General features: G+C 50.2%; 1 protein-coding gene and 1 pseudogene across 2 annotated transcripts; both read right to left on the reverse strand.

Annotated features, from left to right (window-relative positions):
- Window positions 1-328: 328 nt before the first annotated feature.
- Window positions 329-801, reverse strand: LOC309821363 (large ribosomal subunit protein uL23-like; annotated as a pseudogene). The gene has a single exon. The product of its transcript is annotated as a large ribosomal subunit protein uL23-like (transcript).
- Window positions 802-3,649: 2,848 nt separating this feature from the next.
- SEMA4A (semaphorin 4A) lies at window positions 3,650-21,029 on the reverse strand (the record flags this gene model as incomplete). Its single annotated transcript, XM_082666794.1, has 14 exons — window positions 20,873-21,029; window positions 18,547-18,707; window positions 16,677-16,739; window positions 16,318-16,416; window positions 15,981-16,086; window positions 15,044-15,160; window positions 14,541-14,665; window positions 14,207-14,379; window positions 13,012-13,162; window positions 7,264-7,444; window positions 5,268-5,386; window positions 5,001-5,158; window positions 4,635-4,735; window positions 3,650-4,242 (listed from the first exon to the last, which is right to left on the reverse strand). The coding sequence occupies exons 1-14, from the start codon at window positions 21,012-21,014 to the stop codon at window positions 3,650-3,652; spliced, it is 2,289 nt and encodes a 762-aa protein (XP_082522920.1). The 5' UTR covers window positions 21,015-21,029.
- Between the last annotated feature and the right edge of the window lie 530 nt (window positions 21,030-21,559).

The raw sequence follows: 21,559 nt of genomic DNA on the forward strand, positions 1-21,559 counted from the left end.
GCTAGGAAGGTAAGCAAGAGCACTGCAGCCAGAGACCAAAGCATAAGTGTTACAAGAAGGAATTGTCACCAGGGTCAAAGGCTGCAGAGAAGTCAGGTAGGATGAGACTGAAAAGGTTTTGCTCTCATAAACAGTAAGCATTTCCCAGGTGCCTCCTCTCACTAGAGCACAGTGCCTCACGCTTTAGGCTGTGGAGATGAGCTTGAGATACCTCCTGCCCCCAGGGTGTTGAGAGTCCAGCAGGGGTAACTGCATGTGTCATCCCCTTCTGTGTTTTATATTCTTTCTCTTATATATACTGACAACTTTTATATTTAGAATTAGCCAGCTGGACTCAGCTTAGATGATCCCAATTTTGTTGGCAACATCCAAAGCATCATAGTCAGGAGCCAGTCGAACATATGCCTCTTTCTCTCCATCAGGCCTGATCAGGGTGTTGACCTTGGTCACGTCAATGTCATAGAGCTTCTTCACAGCCTGTTTAATCTGGTATTTGTTGGCTTTGGCATCCGTATTGAACACCAATGTGTTGTTGTCTTCACTCTTCTTCATGGCTGACTAGGTGCTTGATGATGGCGTAATGGTCAAGCTTGTTTCTCTGAAAGGCGCTCTTCCGAGGATATTTGGAATGCCTCCGGAGCCTCAGTGTTTTGGGCCGTTGGAAGGTAGATTACGTCAGACATTCTTTTTTTGTGGCTGTGGACGCCTTTCAACACTGCTTTCTTGGCCTTTAAAGACTGCTTTGGCTTCGGCTTTGGGAGGGGCAGGGGCTTCCTTCTTCGCCTTCAGCGCCATCTTCGTGAAAAGCTGTGTTTTACATTCTTATGGTTGGATCTAAGTACCTCATGAATGATGTAGAAATCTTAGAGAAGACTAATCAGCCAGGACTGCGGCAGGCTGGGAAGATGGCACGGAGGAGATAACCTCTAAATTATACCTTAGAGGGAGATGAGGAAAGAGTACATTCCAGAGTGGTGCTGGTGGGAGGCTGAGAAGGGAAACAGAGAAAAGGTGTTCTGGGAGCCTTTGGGTCACCTGGATAAAGATGTCCAGCAGGCTTGTCCTTGAACTGGCTGGAGGACAGGAGAAAGTTCAGCTCTGGAGCTATGTATTTGACAGTGAGGGATCCATAATGCTTAAAGCAGGAAGTTTCCTGTGCATCCTTTCCCTCTGAGAGGTGAAGAAATTGAGATGCAGACAGGAAGAGCTGTCCAAGTCTATTAACAGCAGACGAAGGCCCCAGGAGCTCAACCCTGGCCTCATTCCCTTTCCACTACCCCACAGCCGTTGGCCTAGAGGTCATGGGGAGCCACAAGAGAGAAGGTCTGGAAAGGGTGCTTGGAACAGTGAAAGCCAGGCCTCAGGGTAAAAGTGCATTGGGTAATGGGAGGAAGAAAAGGAACCAGAAGGGGAGAAATACCAAGAGAAGCCAAATAACGCCAATAAAGGAGACCTAGCAGACAGGATCTTGAGATATTTGCACGCCCATGTTCACTGCAGCATTATTCACAATGGTGAAGAAGTGAAAACCACCCATATGTCCATCAGCAGACAAATGGATAAAGAAATTGTAGTCTATAGATACAATGGAATATTAATCAGCCTCAAAAAAGGAAGAAAATCCTGTCATATACAGCAACATGGATGAACCTTGAGGACAGTATGGTGAGTGAAATGAGCCAGTCACAAAAGGCCAAATACTATATGATTATATGAGGCACCTAAAGTAGTCAGACTAATAGACAGAAGGTTGCCAGTGTTGGGAGGAGGAGGAATGGTGTTTGATGGACATCAACTTTCAGGTTCGCAAGAGGAAAAAGTTCTAGAGATCTGTTATACAGCGATGTGAATATCATTAACATACTGAACTGTATGCTTAAACTGTACGGTTAAGGAGACAAATGTTATATCACCTTGTGCTTTTTATCACAATTGAAAATTTAAAAAAAAAAATTTTTTTTTTTGAAGAAAAAGCCATAGTAGAAGAGAGTTGTAAGAAGAATAGTGTGGCCAAGGTGTAAAGACTGCACAGAGGTCAAGGCCAGTGGGGGGGCTTCTGGGAAATTGTGGAGAGTCATCTGAGCAGAGAGGTGGGGGAAAAGCCAGACAGACCACAGGGCATTAAAGAGGGTGAGGGCGACACTGGGGGTGGGGTGGGGTGGGGGGCAGCGAGAACGGACCCTGCCTGGTGATTGGTGGTAACAGGCAAGAGTTAGTGAGGGTGGAGGGGCTAGACTGAAAGGGTGGAGCTGTGGGAAGGATTATTGCTTTGTTTTCTTTTTCGGTACAGAGAGCACACTTGTGGGTGGAAGAAGGGAGGTTAATGATGAGGGAGTAATAAAGTGGGGAGGGCGATGCAGGGGGTCTTGGCACAGCGGAAGGGGCAAATGCACCTGTTAGCCTTCGTTGGAGGAGGGACATGTGCCTTCGTGACAGGAGGGAGAGGGGGAAGGTGATAAGGGGGCGTGGACAGAGTGTCAGATATTGGGAAGGATGTGGCCAGGATGGGGGTGACTGCACAGTCTTGCTATAAATTCAATCCACCAAGAGTTGAAACCAACAGCTTGCAGTGGGAAAGGGGGGCTGAGGAGGAGTCAAGAGAAGTGTGGGACAGCTGGGGACAGCAACTGTGGGACTGCAGCACGGAGTCTGTGATGGATGAGGTGCTGCCTGGCCGGCAGACACACAGACGTGTGTTGGCCCCAAAGGCAGAGTTGCAGGCACTCTCTAGCAGTGCCTGGAGTGGAAGAAAGGGCTGTGGGGCTGGCTGGGGGCTGGGAGGCAGCTGGCAGGGCAAAAAAGATGGTTTGGAGCTGGAGAGAACAATCACCCTACAAACCTACTAATGTCCTCGGACTGCTTGCTCCCCTTACCTCCCGCGGTCCTCGGCTGCAGCGCTCTGCTCCGACAAAAACAGCACCAGTCATAAGCTTTGTCTTTTTAATAAAAAATAAACTGTCTGTGACAAGTCGTTTTTGAATCCCAAAACAAAGGAGAGGGGAGAGGAAAGGGGTCCAGGGGTCAGACAGGGAAAAGGAGTGAACAAGGCTCAGATTACCCCTGTGCTCTAGCCAGGCCAGAAGGGGTTAAATCTGCCCCAACTGAAGCAAGACGGAAGGAGGTGAGACTTCAGGAAAGGCCTCCCTGGTTGAGTTGATAAGGGGAGCAGGAAGGGAGCAGCTCCCTGCAGAGTCCTGGAGAGCCTTGGGAGAGGGGAGTGTTGGTGTCCAAGGTGACAGCTGCTTTTAGAGTGGGGTCTCCAGGTGTGGTGTGCCATCTTACAGTTGCTTAGGTGTTTGGTGTTTTAGGGTCTCCTGTAGCAGTATGTTTCTGGAAGATCCCGGAATGGCCAGAACTGAAGGATCCTCTCTAGGTCCTCCTACCATAGCCTAGGTCCAGGTCTGGGGCAGCCCCCATTAGAGAGGCCACGTGCTTGGCAGAAGGGAGTCCCATAGGGGAGTCAGACCGCTGTGCCCAGTCCCACTGAGTGCTATCGGTGGCACAGAATGGCAGAGAAGGTCCTCTTGTGGGAGGAAGGTGGTCTTTTGTGCTACTCCCACCCTAGTCAGGGCTGCACTGCTCCCGGTACCCCCAGCCAGCACGGCCAGGCGCCCTGCCCTACCCGACAGCTCCAGCTTGTACCCAGAGTTTAAGCCACCTCAGTGCCCTGGAGGTTGCTGTCAGCGTCCACATCACTGGCAGAGGTCCTGAATTCCTTGGGGGATTGGAGGCACTGCTCCCTGCTCAATGGGGCCTTCTCCCCAAGGGGCAGGGTCCCACAGCCTTGGACCTTGCCCCGGGCTCGGAGTGCCCCCAAAGGGGAGGCGAGGAGGAGGATGAGGGCTCCTGAAAGCACTAAGGCAAGGAGTACAGTGACGGTGAGGAAGTGGGGCCAGTAGGACCGCGGGGCAGCCAGGGCAGCCCCACCACCGACTGTGGTCAGCGAGGCCTCCATGCGTTCCCGGGGAATGCCCGCCAGTTCAGGATCCAGGGCCAGGGGTTGGTCCTGACTGTCCACCCAGTAGGAGACCACAGGGTATGAGAAGTCATTCTCAGTGGCCCAGCACTGATAGAGACCCCCCACCCCATCTCGCAGTAGCAGCAAGAGGGAGCCATGGTAGACTGTGGAAGAGATGTCCGGGATCGCTGCTGTGCCGTGACTCCAGTGGTAAGAGGCCAGAGCTGAGAGGTGGGGGCAGGGGAGCTCCAGGATAGAGTTGGGGACAGCCAGGACTTCTTTAACTGTAGGTAAGGGAAAGGGGCCAAAGGTTAAGGAGAGAGCAGGCAGGAGGGAGTCTCTACCCGACATGTGGGCCCCAACTCCCACCTCCAACTTCTATTTCAACTCCTAAACTCAACTCTGACCCCTTTCCTATCTCCAATCTGGGCCCCATACTAACCTCCCCAGTCCATCTGACTGCAACTCTGACACCAGAAGCAACTTCAACCCCAGCCCTGAATCCCAGCTTAGAATTCCTATCCCTCCTCCCTACAGCCTACATCCCAATCCATTCCAACTCTGGGTATTCAGGTCTCAAGCCAGGCAGGTGCTGGGGGAGAAACTGAGGCAGAAATGCCCATCCCCTCCCAGAAGTCCTCCCGAGCCTTTGTGCCTCCCCTGGTCCCACACTCACTGATTTGGGGGTGGCTCCGAGGCCTTCCGCTCCTGCCCATGGGGCCATTGGCACATGCCCACTCTGGGTTCCCACGCTCCATGTCCTGCTTCCAGGACTTCCTGAGAAGGCAGGGAAAGCAAAAATTATCCCTTGAAACAGCCAAGAGTGGGAGGAGGAGGGAGCAAGAGAGCGAAGTGCAGGGGGGAAGAAGGTGGGTCTGGGAGACTAGGTGGAACAGAGAGGAGGGGAAGAGAAGCCCAGAGTGGACTGCCTGATGCAACTCCATCCCTGAAGGAGCCCCCCACAGGCCGGGGGAATCTTGCAGGGAATGTGTTAGTAGCACCTGGAAAGAGGAAGACCATAAGCTGGGTAACTGGCACTCACGGGATGGGGGTGGGCAGGAGGCGGCAGATTTGGGACTCTGGGTCCCAAGCACAGTGAGGGTCCCGGGCAAGGACACAGTCCACACAGCTGTCGTAGACACTACAGTTGGCTCGGGGAACCCTCCAGATGCCTCCTGAGAAGCCTGCAAACACTGCGCCCTGGAAGAAAGATGGAGAGTGTCACGGTGTCCTCGCCACACCTAGGAAGAACCCAGCACCCAAGGTCTGCCCCACTAGAAGGCCATCTGAGGGTCAGGCCCCTTCTCACCTGGGTGGGGGCCAGCTGCAGGTTGCGAACAGGCTCAGGGTCAGGGAACAGCTGGATCTCCTCCACCAGATAAGCGTTGTTGTCCCCACTCACCACAGCCTTGTGGAGGGATCCTGTGCCTGTGAAGAGACAGAGAGAGCTGAAATTGTCTGACCCCATCTACACACCCCTCTCGTGCTCCCTCTCTGACTCCAGATGGCTTCCCCAGCTGTCAGAAAGTTCCTTCTGAAGTGTGCACTGGACACAGACCTGTCAGACCGTTTCCCTCTATGCCACGGAGATGAGCTTGCTTGTAAATGGCTGGAAATCCCTTGCCTCTCGGCCCTTCCTTTGCAACTGCCTGATAAAACTCCATGCCTGGAGGAACCCAACCGTCCCCTTTCTCCATGGACATGGGGAAGTGGACTGCTGAGCACTTCTGTAGAAAATCACATCACCAGCCTCCCTCACCGCCATCAAGTGCCTCTACTCAAAGGCACTTCAGTGAGTTCTACCCTGAACACCCTTTTAAAAATTACTACCACCCCAACTGGCATTCCTGACCACACACTGCTCCATTTATTTTCTAATCTCATAATGTACCCAGTAATTGACTCTTCAGTATGTTTATTGTCTGTCCCCACGCACTCCAAAAAGGAGCTAGATTGTTGTCTGTTTTGTTCTCTATTGTATACCCAATATATGCACAGCTGATGTCCTAAAAGAATGAATGAACCTGATGGGTTTCTTCCACTAAAGCTCAAGGTCATCCATCTCAGCCAGGCCCTCAATATAATATATGCTTGGCAATCTTCCCCATCTCCCCCACAGACTGTCTCTCCTTTTTTCTCTCTCTCTTTTTTTTTAATAAATTTATTTATTTTTGGCTGCGTTGGGTCTTCATTGCTGCGCGCAGGCTTTCTCTAGTTGCAGCGAGCGGGGCTACTCTTCATTGTGGTGTGCGGGCTTCTCATTGTGGTGGCTTCTCTTGTTGCAGAGTGCGGGCTCTAGGAGCACGGGCTCAGTAGTTGTGGCTCGCGGGCTCTAGAGTGCAGGCTCAGTAGCTGTGGGGCACGGGCTTAGGTGCTCCGTGGCACGTGGGAATCTTCCTGGACCAGGGATCGAACCCGTGTCCCCTGCATTGGCAGGCGGATTGTTAACCACTGTGCCACTAGCGAAGTCCCTCTCCTTCTTTCTACGATGAATATTTGAATCTTTTCCTCTCTCCTCAAACCTCCCACCTTTTCTACCCCTCAATCTCCACCCACCCCGCCCCTCACTCATGACCCTGTGTCCTCCTACTTCGTAGAAAACACAAAAGCCTTCACAAAAGAGCTCCCTCTATGTCTTGCCCATTTCCCCCACAAGTCTATACATTCCCCCTTCCTGTCTTATCCCCCCTTCTACTCCTTCACTCCCATCCCAGCAGAGGTCTGTACCTCCCCCACTCACGACCAGTCCCTCCCCCTGGTTCTAGAACCAGGCTTCTTGCTGCCTCTGCAACTTAACCTGCCATTTAGCCCCTCATCTGCCCATCTCTTCGCCATCTCCCTCTCTACCGGATCCTGACGATCTTTCCCATCTTTAAAAAGATTGCTGGCTGGATCCCACGCCCTCCTCCAGTTACCTCCCCTTCCCCTCTTCCCCTTCACAGCCAAGCTTCCTGAAGCATGATCTGTGATCTCTACTCTCGCTGTTTCCAGCTCCCCCTCTATCCTCCCTCACTCTTCACCTCTCTAGCATGTCTTCCCCATAAGATAAACAGTTCTTGCTAAGGCCACCAAAGCCCTCCATGTTTCTCTCCCCCACCAGACTGAAAGCTCAGAGAAGGTAGGGACAGGACTGTTTTGTCCTCCCACTGTATTTTCAGAGCCTAGCAGGGTGCCAGGCACAAAGTAGGTGCTCAGAAAACATTTGTTGAATGAATGCCTGAGTCAATGAACTCAAAGGTTTCCCTCCTCAGCCCGAGTTGCAGTCCCTGCTCTGGTCCCCTGAGGGCCTTCAGCCCTTTACTCACTGGTGCCCAGGTACATGACCAGATGGCTATTCCCATCGATGCCCTGGGCTGTCTCCACCGCAAGCCGTGTGTACTCCACACCAGACTTCACCAGCAGGGGTGTCCCCACCACCGGCTCATCCATCAGGAAATGGTCCTTCATGAAGGTCAAGGCTTTATCAGAGGAGGGGCCCTCCAAGCACTGAAGGGGAAGGCGGCAGATCAGGTCAGCTTTCTCCTTCCTTCAACTCACCCATTGCCTCTTCCCTCCCTCCCTCCCCCTTGGCTAATATCCTTTGCCTCCTTTCCTCTTGGCAGTTCTCATTTCAGGATGGGGATTAAAGCTGGACTCGGGAACTGCCTGGCTTTGAATTCCAGCCTCTGAACTGAGCGTGCCTGAGGTTCCTTAACAGTGTAATGGGCCTATTACCAATACATCACAGGCTTGCTGTGAGGATGCAATGCACCAACACATGAAAAGTAATTAGAACAGTGCTTGGCATAAAGTAAGTATTTCATAAACATTAGCTGTCATTATTTTCCTCCATCGTCACCTTCACCAAGGATGCCTGGCCACCAGCAGGAAGTAGAGTGAGGGTCCCTTGCAGACAAGGACCACATTGAACTCATGTCTGTTAAGTCCAGGCATAACACAGGACCTGGCACACAGTTGGTGCCCAATAAATGTTCGCTGAGTCAGTAATTGAATGAATGATGTCACAGAAAGGGGTGGTGAACAGGGAGTGTTTCTCATCATGGTGTGGCATGAATTTGATGCGTGACTCTGGGAGAATCCCTTCTCCATTCTGGGCCTTCTTTTTCTTACTCATAAAATGAGGGGGTTGGACCAGCTGTTCTCGAAAGGCCCTGCCAACACCAGCATACTGTGGCTTTGGGACACCTGTGTCCTGATCTTTGGTCACGATTCTTGTCCTCCGTTTCCAAGAGCACTGTCTTAACACCAGCCCCAGCTCTGTCACCTACAAGATATGTCCTCAGACAAGTTACCCCACCTCTATGAGTTGCAACTTCCTCATCTGTAAAGTGATGTAATAAAATTTGTATTTCATTTTGATGCCAGAATGAGCATAGGCACTTACTCTCACTTCCTCCCAAAGGGATTTTTTTTTTTTTTTAAAGACACAAACCTACAGGGATGGGGAGAACAGGAGAGGAGGCAAAAGCAGCCACATTTTGGAAGCTGGAAAGCAAATGAACAAATAGGAAAAGATTTAGCAGGATAAAAGAATCTTCTTAAGCCAGCCCAGGGATAACCCCAAACTATCTGATTTATAAGGCAGAATTCCTGAAGTTCATGGATTAGTGGCCCCAGTCACCTCTGGAAATGGGGCAAAGGAGGGGCTGAATAAAGAAGATTATTTGAAAGTCTCTTTAAGAAGTAGGCAGATTTCCTCCCAGCTCCATGCCACTGAGTGACTGACCCTTCCATACCCTAGCCCCAAACTGGAGGTTTATTCTCTGGAGAGGGTAAGACAGAGGGACTCTGAATGGAGTACAGCAGAGATGGGTGACACCACCATGAAAGCAGGGGAATAAATCCAAGTAGACACAGTACCTGCTGAGACTCTTCCCCCACACCCAGCCCTCTTTCCCCATGGCTCCCAGACACCAGGAGCCAGACCATCTCCCTCCAGGCAGAAGACTGGAAGAATCTACTCCAGGAAAACTGACTAGAGGTCCAAGAGGAAAGACTTAAAGATATTGACATTGAAGGTCCCCAACAAAGCAGTCCAGCCAGACCATCCTCCGTGGAGCTATTACGGAGCTCAAGTTGCCAAGTCATGCCCAGGGTGCAGAGTTTCCAAACAGCTTCATGGTCCCCTCCCTCTTAAATATGAGTAGATAGCCAAGGATTACCAGATATGTGAGTGAAACCATGAACATGAAAGAGATCAAAACAAGGAAATGGAAAAATGAATAAACGAAAACCTAAGAAGAAACAGAAGTGATTCAGAGAAAAGAAAACCACAGCAAAATATCATTACTATCTTAAGAGAGATAAGTATGAAGTTAGTATACCCATGAAACAAGAACATAATGCTACAAAAGAGGAGTTGTTATTTCAAAGAGTGTGGCCAGAGGTTACATACTTCCTGAAAGAAGACTACACTACCACTATGAGGTAGTTTTGTTCCCGAAAATCAAACTTTAATCTGATTACATCTCTAGACCCAAACACCAACCAATTTACAGAAAATACTTAAACTCCATCACAAGATGCAAAATCAAGATCCAGACTGTGGAAAATTCTACATAACAAATAAATTGCAAGAGAAAAAAAGAAGTTGGAAAGGGAACATACAGACTAAAAGAGACTGAAAAGAACAACCAATCCAAATTTACAGTTCTTATTTGGATTTTGATTCCAATAAACAAACCATAGTTTTTAAAAACCCTTATGATATCTGTGAGACTATTAGAAATTTGAACACTAAATGCATATTAGATTAAGGAACTATTATTAATTTTTTGGTGTGATAATGGTACTACGGCTATGTTGTTGTTGTTTTCAAAGCCCTTATCCTTTGAAGATACATACTAAAATATTTATGGATGAGGTAATGGGATGAATGGTAGCCCCCCAAAAGCCATGTCCATCTAAAACCTGTGAATGTGACTTTATTTGCAGAAAGGGTCTTTGTAAACATAATTAAAAATCTCAAGATGACTCATTCTGGGGACTTTCCTAGTGGTCCAGTGGTAAAGAATCCGCCTTCTAATGCAAGGGACGTGGGTTTGATCCCTGGTCAGGGAACTAGGTTCCCACATGCCGCGGGGCAGCTAAGCCCGCGTGCCACAACTACAGAGCCCACACACCCTGGGGCCTGTGCACTACAACTAGAGAAGAGAAAACCCGCATGCCACAACTAGAGAGAAGCCCTTGCAACGCGATGAAAGATCCTGCATGCAGCAACTAAGACCCAACGCAGCCAAATAAATAAATAAAATATTTTTTTAAAAAAGATGACTCATTCTGGATTACAATGGGCAATAAATCCAATGACAAGTGTCTGTATAAGAGAAGTGGAGAGATAAGGCATACAGAGATAAGGCAAAGTGATGACAGAGGCAGAGATTGGAGTGATGTGCCTACAAGCCAAGGAACACCAAAGGTTTCCAGCAGCCAACCAGAAGCTCAGAGCGAGGCATAGAATAGATTCTCCCTCAGAGCCTCCAGAAGGAACCAACCCTGACGACACTTTTTTTTTTTTTTTTTTTTTTTTTTTTGCGGTACGCAGGCCTCTCACTGTTGTGGCCTCTCACTGTTGCGGAGCACAGGCTCCAGACGCGCAGGCTCAGCGGCCATGGCTCACGGGCCCAGCCGCTCCGCAGCATGTGGGATCTTCCCGGACCGGGGCACGAACCTGTGTCCCCTGCATCGGCCGGCAGACTCTCAACCACTGCGCCACCAGGGAAGCCCCCTGCCGACACTTTGATTTCAAACACCTGGCCTTCAGAACTGTGAAAGAATAAACTTGTGTTGTTTCACACCACCATGTTTGTGGTAATTTGTTATGGCAGCCATAGGAAACTAATACAGATGAAATGATACAATGACCAGAATTTGCTTCAAAATAATAAGAGGAGAAGTGGGTGGGGTATAGATGAAACAGTTTGATTGGCTATGAGTTGAAGCTGGCTGATGGGTGTACGGAGGTCCATTACACTATTCTGTTCACTTTTTATATATTTAAAATTCTCTATAATGGTACATGTTTATAAAAGACATAGTCAAAGCTCAAAAAATCTAGTAAATTAAATATCTGATAGCAGAAATTAAAAATCTGATAGAAGGATCAGAAGATAAAATTGAGATACTCTCTCAGAAAGTAGAACAAAACCAAAGACATGGAAAAAATCTTTTAAAGGATTTTAAAAGGTAGAGGACTAGTCCAGGAGGTCCAGAAAGAAGTGAAAAAACGTTCTGACATTAGAATGTCAGCTCCATGAGGAAAGAGACTTTTGTCTATTTTGTTCACTGCTATATCCCCAGTGCCTAGAACAGTGACAGGTGGCCTCAAAAAATATTTGTTGAATGAAAAGGGAACAGGAGGAAATAGTTCAAGAAAACTTCTTAGAACTGAAGGAACTAAAATTCCAGGCTTAAGGGGCAAGTTGAATGTCCAGACAATGAATAAACAGATATCATCAAGGCACAATCATGAAATTTCAAAACAACCAGCGACACAAAAAAGGTACTACAAGATTCTAGTGAGAAAAAGAAAAACAGGTGACATTCAAAGAGTTGGGGATCAGAATAGCTTTAGACTTCTCAACAGCAGCATTGGAAGCTAGAAGATAATAGAGGAAGCCTTCAAAGTTTGGAACGAAAATCATTTCTAGTCTCGAATTAGATACACCTAGGCAAACTATCAAACGTGAATGTAGAATAAAGACATATTCAGACATTCAAGGTCTCAAAAAAATTTACCTGTCATGTATCCCTTTCCGGGAATCTCCACTAAAATGAGATAGTGAAAAAAAAGAAAAGAGAGGAAGTTGTGGGATGCAAGAAACACCAGATTGCACAAGGAAGAGGCAAAGGGAATGCCCAGAATGATGAGGAAGGGAGATTCCAGGATGGCAGCTGTGTCCCGGATGTAGTTAAGATGTAGTACAGACTACAGCAGATAGGAAGGATCTCCAGGAAGATGAAACTCTTAGAATACATAATGGATCTTTTTTTTTTTTTTTTATGGATCTGTTTTTAAAAGAGATTCAGATAACTGAGGAATAGTCTGGGGTTGAATTAAAGATAAGAGCTTAGAAAACAAAGCAAAAAAATAATAATAATAATCAAGATAATTACTAACCCCAGGGAAAAATTTTAAATTATGCAAAAAGGAAAAATAATCATGTCTTACTACCTGGCTCAGTTGTGAATAATGAATCATAATACAAATATTGATTTAACCAAAATTACTATAAAACAATGTTGGGAGATGATGGGTGGGTGCAGTGGTGTGTTGATAAGGCAGCTCTGGGGAACGACGAGTGGGGGGACCTCTGATTTGAAGTGTTTGCTGATTTCCATGATGTATTATTCCCACCATGGCTGATTTCAAGCTATCAATGTATTGTCACTGAACTCGGATTTGTAAAGAGATGCACAAATGGTTCTTGCTAGTTGCTGCAAGCCAGTTCTAGCACATCGCTGAGTGCGGATGGGGGACATGGTTAAATCCTCACCATCCAGAATGGGAATTCAATAGACACTGCCTGACACTGAAACATCAAGAAGAAGTAAGAAAAGTATTTCCAGATTTAGAGATAAATATCAAAAGAATCAGCTAAAAGAGTTGAAGGTGGTTGTCTCTAGAGAGGAAAAAGTGCTGAGGATAGGAAACAGGGCTGCTTTTTGTAACTAACCATGTAAATCTATGTGATTGTTTAAATGCTGTACATATACACTCTGATCAAAAAACAAAAGTTAAATAAGAAATGCAGGTGAAGATGCCCAAGACAGTCCTTGGCACAGCCCGTGCTCCCTTGTTTCCTTAGTGATACACCCAGGTATTTGGGGTGCACTCAGCTGGGGTGAAGAGGTGCTGCTCTGTGTTTAGGATGGGGTTGGACACATGTGGAATGTGGGCAGCCAGAATGGGTGAATATCTGAGCAGACAGGACCTGGGGGTGCGGGGAACACTAGCATTTATTGAGCATTTATTATGCCGTGATAGGTACTTTGACATGCATATTATGTAACTGGGGAGGCAGGGTTTGCTCAGTGGGATGGGTAGTACTCACGCTGCCTGGCCGAGGACTGATATCAGAGAACCCGTAAGTAGTCCAGCGTGAAGTCTCTTTGTTCAATTCCTTATACTTCCCCTCAAAGACATGCTTGATGTCCTTGAGTGAGAAAGCACAGACAGCAGAGCTCCTGGTCCCACCAACCTGCCTGGAGAAAGCCAGAGGGGACATTGTCTGTAACCTCCTCTGCTATACCAGGAAGCTCCCCTTCCAACCCTGGCCCACCCTTGGTTAGAAACCCCAGAAAGGCAGGAGGATGAAGGGCTGGGTCAGCCCCCAGCTGTGGTGGAAAGGGCTAGGAGAGCCCCAGACTCTAGCCCATCTTAGGATCTGAGGTGTGATTATCTTTAATGAGAATTAAATGGGGGCTCATGCCCTGGGGTGTCTCCTGCCTGGCCTGCCCAGACTGGGCCCCTATGGGAGGAGCAGTATAACCAGCTGCCCAACAGGCTCCAGATGAAGTGTTCCTCCTTGGGGATCCCACGTATTCCTGGTCCTCAGATAACCAACCAGAGCCTAACTACAACTATTTTTATTCCTTCAGCCTTGGTCTGTGGAGACAAATGGTCTCTCCTGTTCTCTTTAACCTGTGACATACACCATATTCTCAGTTCTGGATGCCATAGATACCAGACCCTGCTTACAACAGATATCTTTGATACCTGACATACTGTCAGCAGATCCCAGACCACAGCAAGTAAGTTAAACTTTCTCAGCCTCCAAGCAATGACTGTATTTTTATCTTATGTCGCTGGTGGTGTTTCACTCTTTGCTCTGACCATTAGGAAGCTCAGAGCTAAATTTGTGCCGACATCCCAGCAGTGCACATTTGTAAAGCACATGTGTAATGTGCTGACTGGATCCCTGGGTTCTCTTATTCTCCTTTTATTTCCATTTCCTCATGGATTTTATTTTATTTTAATGTTTGCCTTTTGTAAGCTGCCTCCTATCCTTTTTGGAACCAGGCAGGATATAAACTAATAAGAACCTTTCTGAGGTTTATTTTTCCCATCTACATTAAGGGCATGAGTCAAATTCCTGGGAGATGGTGACGATCAAATGCCTTCGTATGTGAAGTGTGGAGTATGTGCTCGGCTCACATCGGTTCCTACCCTCCCTGGCGGGCCAGGGCAACAAGGGTGCTGACCCGTAATCCCGCTTCCAGCCGCCACGTTCCCGCCTGGCTGCTCACCACTGAGAGGTGAAGACAGCGTAGACATAGGGATCGGTGGAGGAATTGTCTGCCAGCAGGACAGCGTGACGGATGATGTTGAAGGGCAGCTGCCCCGGCTGGGCGCAGAGTAGCTGGGCCTTCAAGAAGGTGGTCCACTTCTTCTGCAGCAGCTTTTCGCCGCCCACGTCGTTCTAGGGGCACCAGAGGAGTCAGGGGACGACCCCTGCCCCACGTGACCTCACCCTCTTCCCCGCCCCTCACTCCCATTGGTCACTACGTGCTCAGCCCCGCCTCTGCCGTCTCCCCATTGGCTTCTCCACAGCCAGCCCCGCCTCCCGCCCAGGTTGCAGACCTTGCAGACTCTGGCCACCCGGGATGTGTGGAGCTTCTCGAAGAACTCAAACTCGCTGGCTGTCTCCTCGAAGAAGAAGTAGACGACGTGGGTCGAAGGGATGGCAGCCACGAAGGAGGCGTCCGCTGCAGGGGCGGGGCAAATGGGCTAAGAGATGGAGCACCTGGATGCCCTTGCTTCCCCTTTGTGAAAACTCTTGGCTCTGGAGGACAGGAGACATGACCTCTCGGGTCCCACAGCTGGTCGAGACGTAGCCATGGGTGGGGGGTGGGGGCGGGGAGCGACTGGTACTTCTTTAATTATTTATGTAAGATGAAAGTTTCAAGAGGACGGGAGTTTTGTCTTCTTCCCTGCAGTACCGCCAATGCCTAACAGTACTGCCTTGCACACTGTTATACCTCAACAAACGAGAGTTGAGTGAATTAACAGCAGTTCACAGTGCCAGGTCTCCGGGACTTGGGGAAGGGGGCCAAACCTGTGCTGGGTGGGGCTCAGGTCCTTACGTTGCAGCCAGCGGAGGAAATTGTCCGTCTTGAGGACAGGCTGGGATCCCAGTGTGCGCATCAGGATGGGCTCACTGCCCAGGAAGTTGTTCATGGTGCCGGAATAGAGCATCCCATCTAGTGTGGGGAGAGGCGGGGAGACCTCATCAGTTGGAGGGTGCCCCTGCCCTCCTCAGACCTGTCAGCATTCACATCAGTCTCTGGCCTCCTTCATGTGTTCTACACCTTCCTATGGAATCCCAAAGCCCAGCTCACAGCCCCACACTGAGCACCATTCTTAGGTCCTTCTGCCCACAGGGAATGGCCAACCTTATGGCCTTCAGTGTTTTGGCACTTTTCTCTGGCTCCTCCCTCCCACGCCCAGCTAAACCACTTGCCAGTTAGAATCACTCATTGTTGCCAGAAGACGGCTTCGTTTTGTTTCCGTACCTTAAGTCCTACCCTTTTCTTCATGGAACACCTTCCCTGCCCATCTACCTATCTTTCAAGGTCCCACTCAGTCAAAGTCCACCGCCTTCAGGAAGCCAGGGTGGGAAGTCTGTAATGGTTTGTGTCTGGGAGGGCACAGCACCATGATTTCTTCTTTGTAATCCCTACAGTTCCTAGCACAATGCCTGGCACACCAGAGGGGGCATTCATACAGAGCATACTTGTTGAACAAATGACTGAATCTCAGACCTCTTCCCTGCCTGCGACCCTTCCTGGACCCTCCCACCTCTGTGCCTCTCTCCATATCCATTTCGCTCCACCTCCTTTGTGGCAGTTTCAGCAGGAGCTGATGTTTGGGGTACCTGATTCTCCCTCTGATTTTGTGTTCTGAGGCTCCTGGCTTCTCCTCCCTCTGTCCCCTGCTTTTCAGGAAATTGTCAGATTCCATATGTCACAGAGTGACCAGGGAAAGCAGTTGCTGGGATGGACCAGGGAACCTCATACTCACCTGCCAGGACAGCCGTGTGCTTATGGGCGGGGTCGAAGGGGCTTTGGCCTTTCCCCTCTACAACCTTGTCCTCCGAGATGGGCAACAGGTTGGAATCTTGGAGTTCCTAGAGAGGGGGAGTGGCTGGGGGGCCAGAACGCCAGAGTCTCATGTCTGGGAAAGGAGGGGCGTGAGGGAGGGAGGGGAGGGGATGTAGAGGAAAACTGGTGTGGGGCCAGGAAGCTCACAAGGGTCCTGCGTCTGGAAAACCAGAGTTTTCCAGAGCTGCAGAGGATGAGCTGGGAGTAGACGTGAGGAGGGATGCTTGGGGCCTGAGAGCTGGTGCCAGATAACTCACAATGAAGGTACAAGCAGGGCTGAAGGCGAAGGTGCCACAGGCGTAGAGATGGGTGGCATTGAAGGAGACCAGGACACGAATAAAGTTGAAACACTGTGTCTGGGGGAGATAGAGAATTCAGGCCTCCAGGGCACTTGCCCCAAACTCCTGGGCCCCCAGAGGCTGCTCCTTCACTCCCTAGCAGGGAGAAGGGCTGGGCAATGCTGAGGCAGTCCCCATCTGTCTTTATAGAACATGATGCAGGCAATTATCATGCAAACAAGCATCCTCTGCTGCCTGCCCAACCTGAGATCATCCAGTGATGGTCTAGGGACACCAGGGTTCTCTACCAGAGCCCCAGTATCTCCACCTCTACTTACCTCATTGCTCTTCTTCTTAAAGGCACATTCACTCTTTTTTCGGTCACTGGCTGGCCAGGGTATCTGAAGTGGGGCATTGGGAAAGAGGAGATAAAGGGAATGAGGTCTTCAGCTCTAGCTCTGACCTACCATCCCCCCCTTGGCTCTGATGTGAAATCACCAACAGGCATAGTGGTTAGTTACACGCTAGTGGGCTATAATAACCTCACTTTGTGACCCTGGCTATTACTCTGATGATACTGTTATTCATTAGGACACAGCTCCATGGTAGAGCATGGCCTATGGAATCAGACCTGAGTTTGAATCTAGACTCAGCGACTTACTGGTTGAGTGATCTTGGTCAACTGCACAGGCTTCTGGAGGGCACAACTAGGTAGCATATGTAAAGCGCCTAATGCCATGCATGGTATAAAAGCAAAGGTTGGCAAAAAAAACCACCACATTTCCTGAGGAAATTGTTAAAAATGTCAGTTCCTCACACCTCAGAGAATCTGTATTTTTAAAAAATTATATTTATTTATTATTTTTGGCTGTGTTGGGTCTTCGTTGCTGCATGCGGGCTTTTTCTAGTTGTGGTGAGTGGGGGCTACTCTTCCTTGCGGTGCACAGGCTTCTCATTGCGGTGGCTTCTCTCGTTGCGGAGCACGGGCTCTAGGCGCACGGGCTTCAGTAGTTGTGGCTCGCAGGCTCTAGACCGCAGGCTCAGTAGTTGTGGCGCACAGGCTTAGTTGCTCCGCGGCATGTGGGATCTTCCTGGACCAGGGCTCAAACCCGTGTCTCCTGCATTGGCAGGCAGATTCTTAACCACTGTGCCACAAGGGAAGCCCAGAATCTGTATTTGTTTTGTTTTGTTTTGTTTTTGTTTTTGGTGGTACGCGGGCCTCTCTCTGTTGTGGCCTCTCCCGTTGCGGAGCACAGGCTCCGGACGCGCATGCCCAGCGGCCATGGCTCACGGGCCCAGCCGCTCCGCGGCATGTGGGATCTTCCTGGACCGGGGCATGAACCCGTGTCCCCTGCATCGGCAGGCGGACTCTCAACCACTGCGCCACCAGGGAAGCCCAAGAATCTGTATTTTTAATTGGCATCCCATGTGTGCAGGTGGCCCACAGACCACACATTGAGAAAAACAAACCGTGGAGATGCTCAGTAATTGCTAGCTCCCTCCCTCCCTTTTATCCTTCCCTCTCCCTTTCTCCCTCACGTTGTTCCCATGAGTAGGGTGGCTGTAATTTAACACAGAAGCTTCAGTGATGTCTACTGGTGGGTGGATATCATATTATTGATACAGTTTGAGTCAATGTTTCTCTCATATGTCAATGATTTCCATATCAGCCATTTTAGTAATTAATAGTATTCAACCAGTATTCATGGTACCAATGAATAGTGAGGCCACTATAGTGTTTCTTGTCTGTTATACCAATCATATATATATGTTTAGACGAAGAATTGCTGATTGTTGGGGACTATCCTGGTGGTCCAGTGGTTAAGAATCCGCCTTCCAATGCAGGGACTCAGGTTCAATCCCTGGCCAGGGAACTAAGATCCCACATGCCGCAGGGCAACTAAGCCTGCACACCACAACTACTAAGCACGCGAGCCACAACCAGAGAGCCTGCGTGCTGCAACTACAGAGCCCACGCGCTCTGGAGCCCGCGGGCCACAACTGGAGAGAAGCCCGCACGCTGTAACAAAGACCCAATGCAGCCAAAGAATAAAATAAATAAATATTAACAAAAAAAAGAATTGCTGATTGTTGCTGATTATAGGTAACAGCAAATCGGGTGGTTATTCATGCGTAAGCAGCCCAAGCGCAGGGCAGCTGTCGGTCCCCTCCTCACTCCCAGCCCACGCCCTTCCCCTGGCCTCTCACCATGTTCTTCAGCCTTGGTACCCCTGGATCCTGGATATTCAAAGCCAGAATGGCCTCTCGAGCCCCCACATAGAGAGTGTCTCCATCACCACTCAGGAGCAGAGTGTCAAAATCCTGGAGGCCCTTCTGGTGGAAGAAGCTAAGAGCTCTGCGTCCATCCCCTGTTGAGAGGTGGGGAGAAGGAGACAGTGATGAGAAGTCAGTGGTCAGGGCTTCCCTGGTGGCGCAGTGGTTGAGAATCTGCCTGCCAATGCAGGGGACACGGGTTTGAGCCCTGGTCTGGGAACATCCCACATGCCACGGAGCAACTAGGCCCGTGAGCCACAACTACTGAGCTTGCGCATCTGGAGCCTGTGCTCCACAACAAGAGAGGCCGCAATAGTGAGAGGCCCACGCACCGCGATGAAGAGTGGCCCCCGCTTGCCGCAACTAGAGAAAGCCCTCGCACAGAGACGAAGACCCAACACAGCCAAAAAATTAATTAATTAATTAATTTTAAAAAAATGTTTAGGGCTTCTCTGGTGATGCAGTGGTTGAGAGTCCGCCTGCCGATGCAGGGGACACGGGTTCATGCCCTGGTCCGGGAAGATCCCACATGCCGCGGAGCGGCTGGGCCCGTGAGCCATGGCCGCTGAGCCTGCGCATCCGGAGCATGTGCTCCGCAACAGGAGAGGCCACAACAGTGAGAGGCCTGCGTACCGCAAAAAAAAAAAGAAAAAAAAAAAGTTAAAAAAAAATAAGTCAGTGGGCAAGCAGCTGATTTCTGAAATAAAATCAGGGGAAGAAAAGGGCTGGCAGAGTGTGTTCCCCAGACCTTGGCAACTGGACCCACTCTTCATCAGCAGCTCCCCGCTTCGTCCCACCCTGCTGGCAGCCATAGGAGCTTTGTGTGTTGAGCTCATAGTAGAGAGGAAAGGCAGCCAGAGACAGGGTAATGACAGACCGGAGCTGGGGGAGGGTGGCCCGTACCCAAGAGACAGACAAAGGGACAGGAAATAAAGTGAGGCACAGTGGATGCTCTTCCAGGCCTGGGGGCTGCGGTGGGGGAGGACACGTTGGTCCTCACCCGTGGGGAGAGCAGAAGGCAGAGAGACGACAGGAAGGTGTTGGCGGCCACAGACAGGAAAGCTAGATGTAGATAAGACTATGTGTCAAAGTAGCTGTGGGTTGTAGGGGACCCACTCACCAGCCCCACTTTCCTCCCCGCCTCTATTGCAGGAAATTTCCACCACAAGAATCACTGCCATAGGCTGAACAGAAAGGAAATGTTTTTCTCCAAAGTTTCCTGCAAGCGCCTAGATGTCACCTGGGCATGGGATTCCAGCTGGCTGTGGGAAGTTCCCTGAGGTCTCCCCATCACCGTGGTGTGGCAGAGGTGGGGCGTGTGTGCCTGGTCCCCTGGCATATCAGCAAGCGGGGAGGAGCTTCTGAAATCCTCTCTCATGAGCACATTTGTACTTTTGCTTTAGTTAGAGGACTGACTAGCTAATTGTTACCTTCGGAGGCTCAGAGACTGTTAGGACCAACCAAGAGGAGGAGCTGGGGAAACGTGTGGCAAGGTGCTGGAGAGGCAGGCCTCCCCAGAACTGTATACACCCCTCTGTTACTGAACTGACTGCCCCAAAGTGTGGTTGTCGGTTCATCTGCCTCCCCCTTGGGACCATCAGCACTTTGAGGGCAGGGGCTGAGCCCTGTTTATGTTGTAATCCCAGCGCCCAACACAGAGGTCCCTCCATCAGCGGGCAACATGCATTTCCTTTACCGCGTTGCCCCAGAAAGACGCTAAAGACACAGCTGTGCCCAGGAGTCTGCCCCTACAACTCCTCCAGAGCCCGTGTTCCTTCCTGAATCTTTTCCCTGGAGGTGCAAGACCAGCAGTCACCACAGCCTCAGTAAGAAACCAGCCAAGCTGTGCCTAAAGGGTCCCAGGGTCCGTATCCCAGTCAGGCCACACTGAGTTCTTGTATTCTTGGTGTCCACAGTACTGGGCCTGACGTGGTCCAGCATCATCTGTGCAGTTGTGTGTCCTGGTGTGTCCTGGGTCACCAGGCCCACAGATGCTCTTCTGGCAGGGGCCTTGGCTTTGGGGCACTTGAGGGCATGAAAGCAGTTACGGGTTTGAGGTGACCAGTTCGATACCAGTGACATTTAAGGAGGGAAAGAAAAATCACCAACTCTGGAGAACAAGAAGGCACAACGCCCCTGGCCCCCTGGTCCCCTCACTTCCCTTTCCTCAATCTCTGCCCCAGGTGAGTTTCATCATTCACTTCTGTCTCAGTCAGCCCGGTGTTGCCATCCCCACACTTCCTGATCATCAGACACTTACCTGCGTAGTATTTGACCCTGGGTGTGGGCCCCTGCCCGTCACCCCGTGCAGTCGTCGGTGGTGGCAGGAGCAGCAGAAGCAGCTGGAAGAGGAAAAGGCCCAGGAGGCTCCAGGAGTCCAGGCCCAGGGCTGGAAGGGCCATGCTCAGCCAGAGGCTGTCACCAGACGGCTCTGGGGAAACAGGCACCCGCCACTCTCTGGGTGAGCAGTCGTTACCACGTCCTCCCTGGGAACCAATCAGATAGCCCCAGGCAGCAGAAGTGTGTATTGTGGGGGGGAAGCTAGAGAGACGGGCCAGTTTCCTCTCCAGAGTGCCCTTAGAGAGTCTCACTTCCATCATCCCACAGGCCTTATCCCGCCTCACTCTCCCCTCTGGGTAGGAGGCCAGCTGTTCCCCATCCCGCCCTTCTGATCTCTTTGCACCAATAGCGCCACTTTGCCTTTTCTCACCTTACTCTCAGGGAAGTCTTTCTTGCTGTTTCCTCTTTGCCTTCCCTCCTCCTATAGCCCAGAGCCCAAACCAATGCCTGGTCCTGGGCAGGGAACTTTCTGGGGAGCAGATTCCTGCACTCACAGTATAGATTCTTCAGACGTGACTCTCCTGGCACTTTCAGATCTGTTGATACCCAGGGCCTCGTACACAGCCCTACCCTCTGATGACCCAAACAAGCAGACCAGGTCTGAATC

The sequence above is a fragment of the Grampus griseus genome, assembly GCF_964374135.1.
Source record: "Grampus griseus genome assembly, chromosome: 1".
NCBI classification, from domain to species: Eukaryota; Metazoa; Chordata; class Mammalia; order Artiodactyla; family Delphinidae; genus Grampus; species Grampus griseus.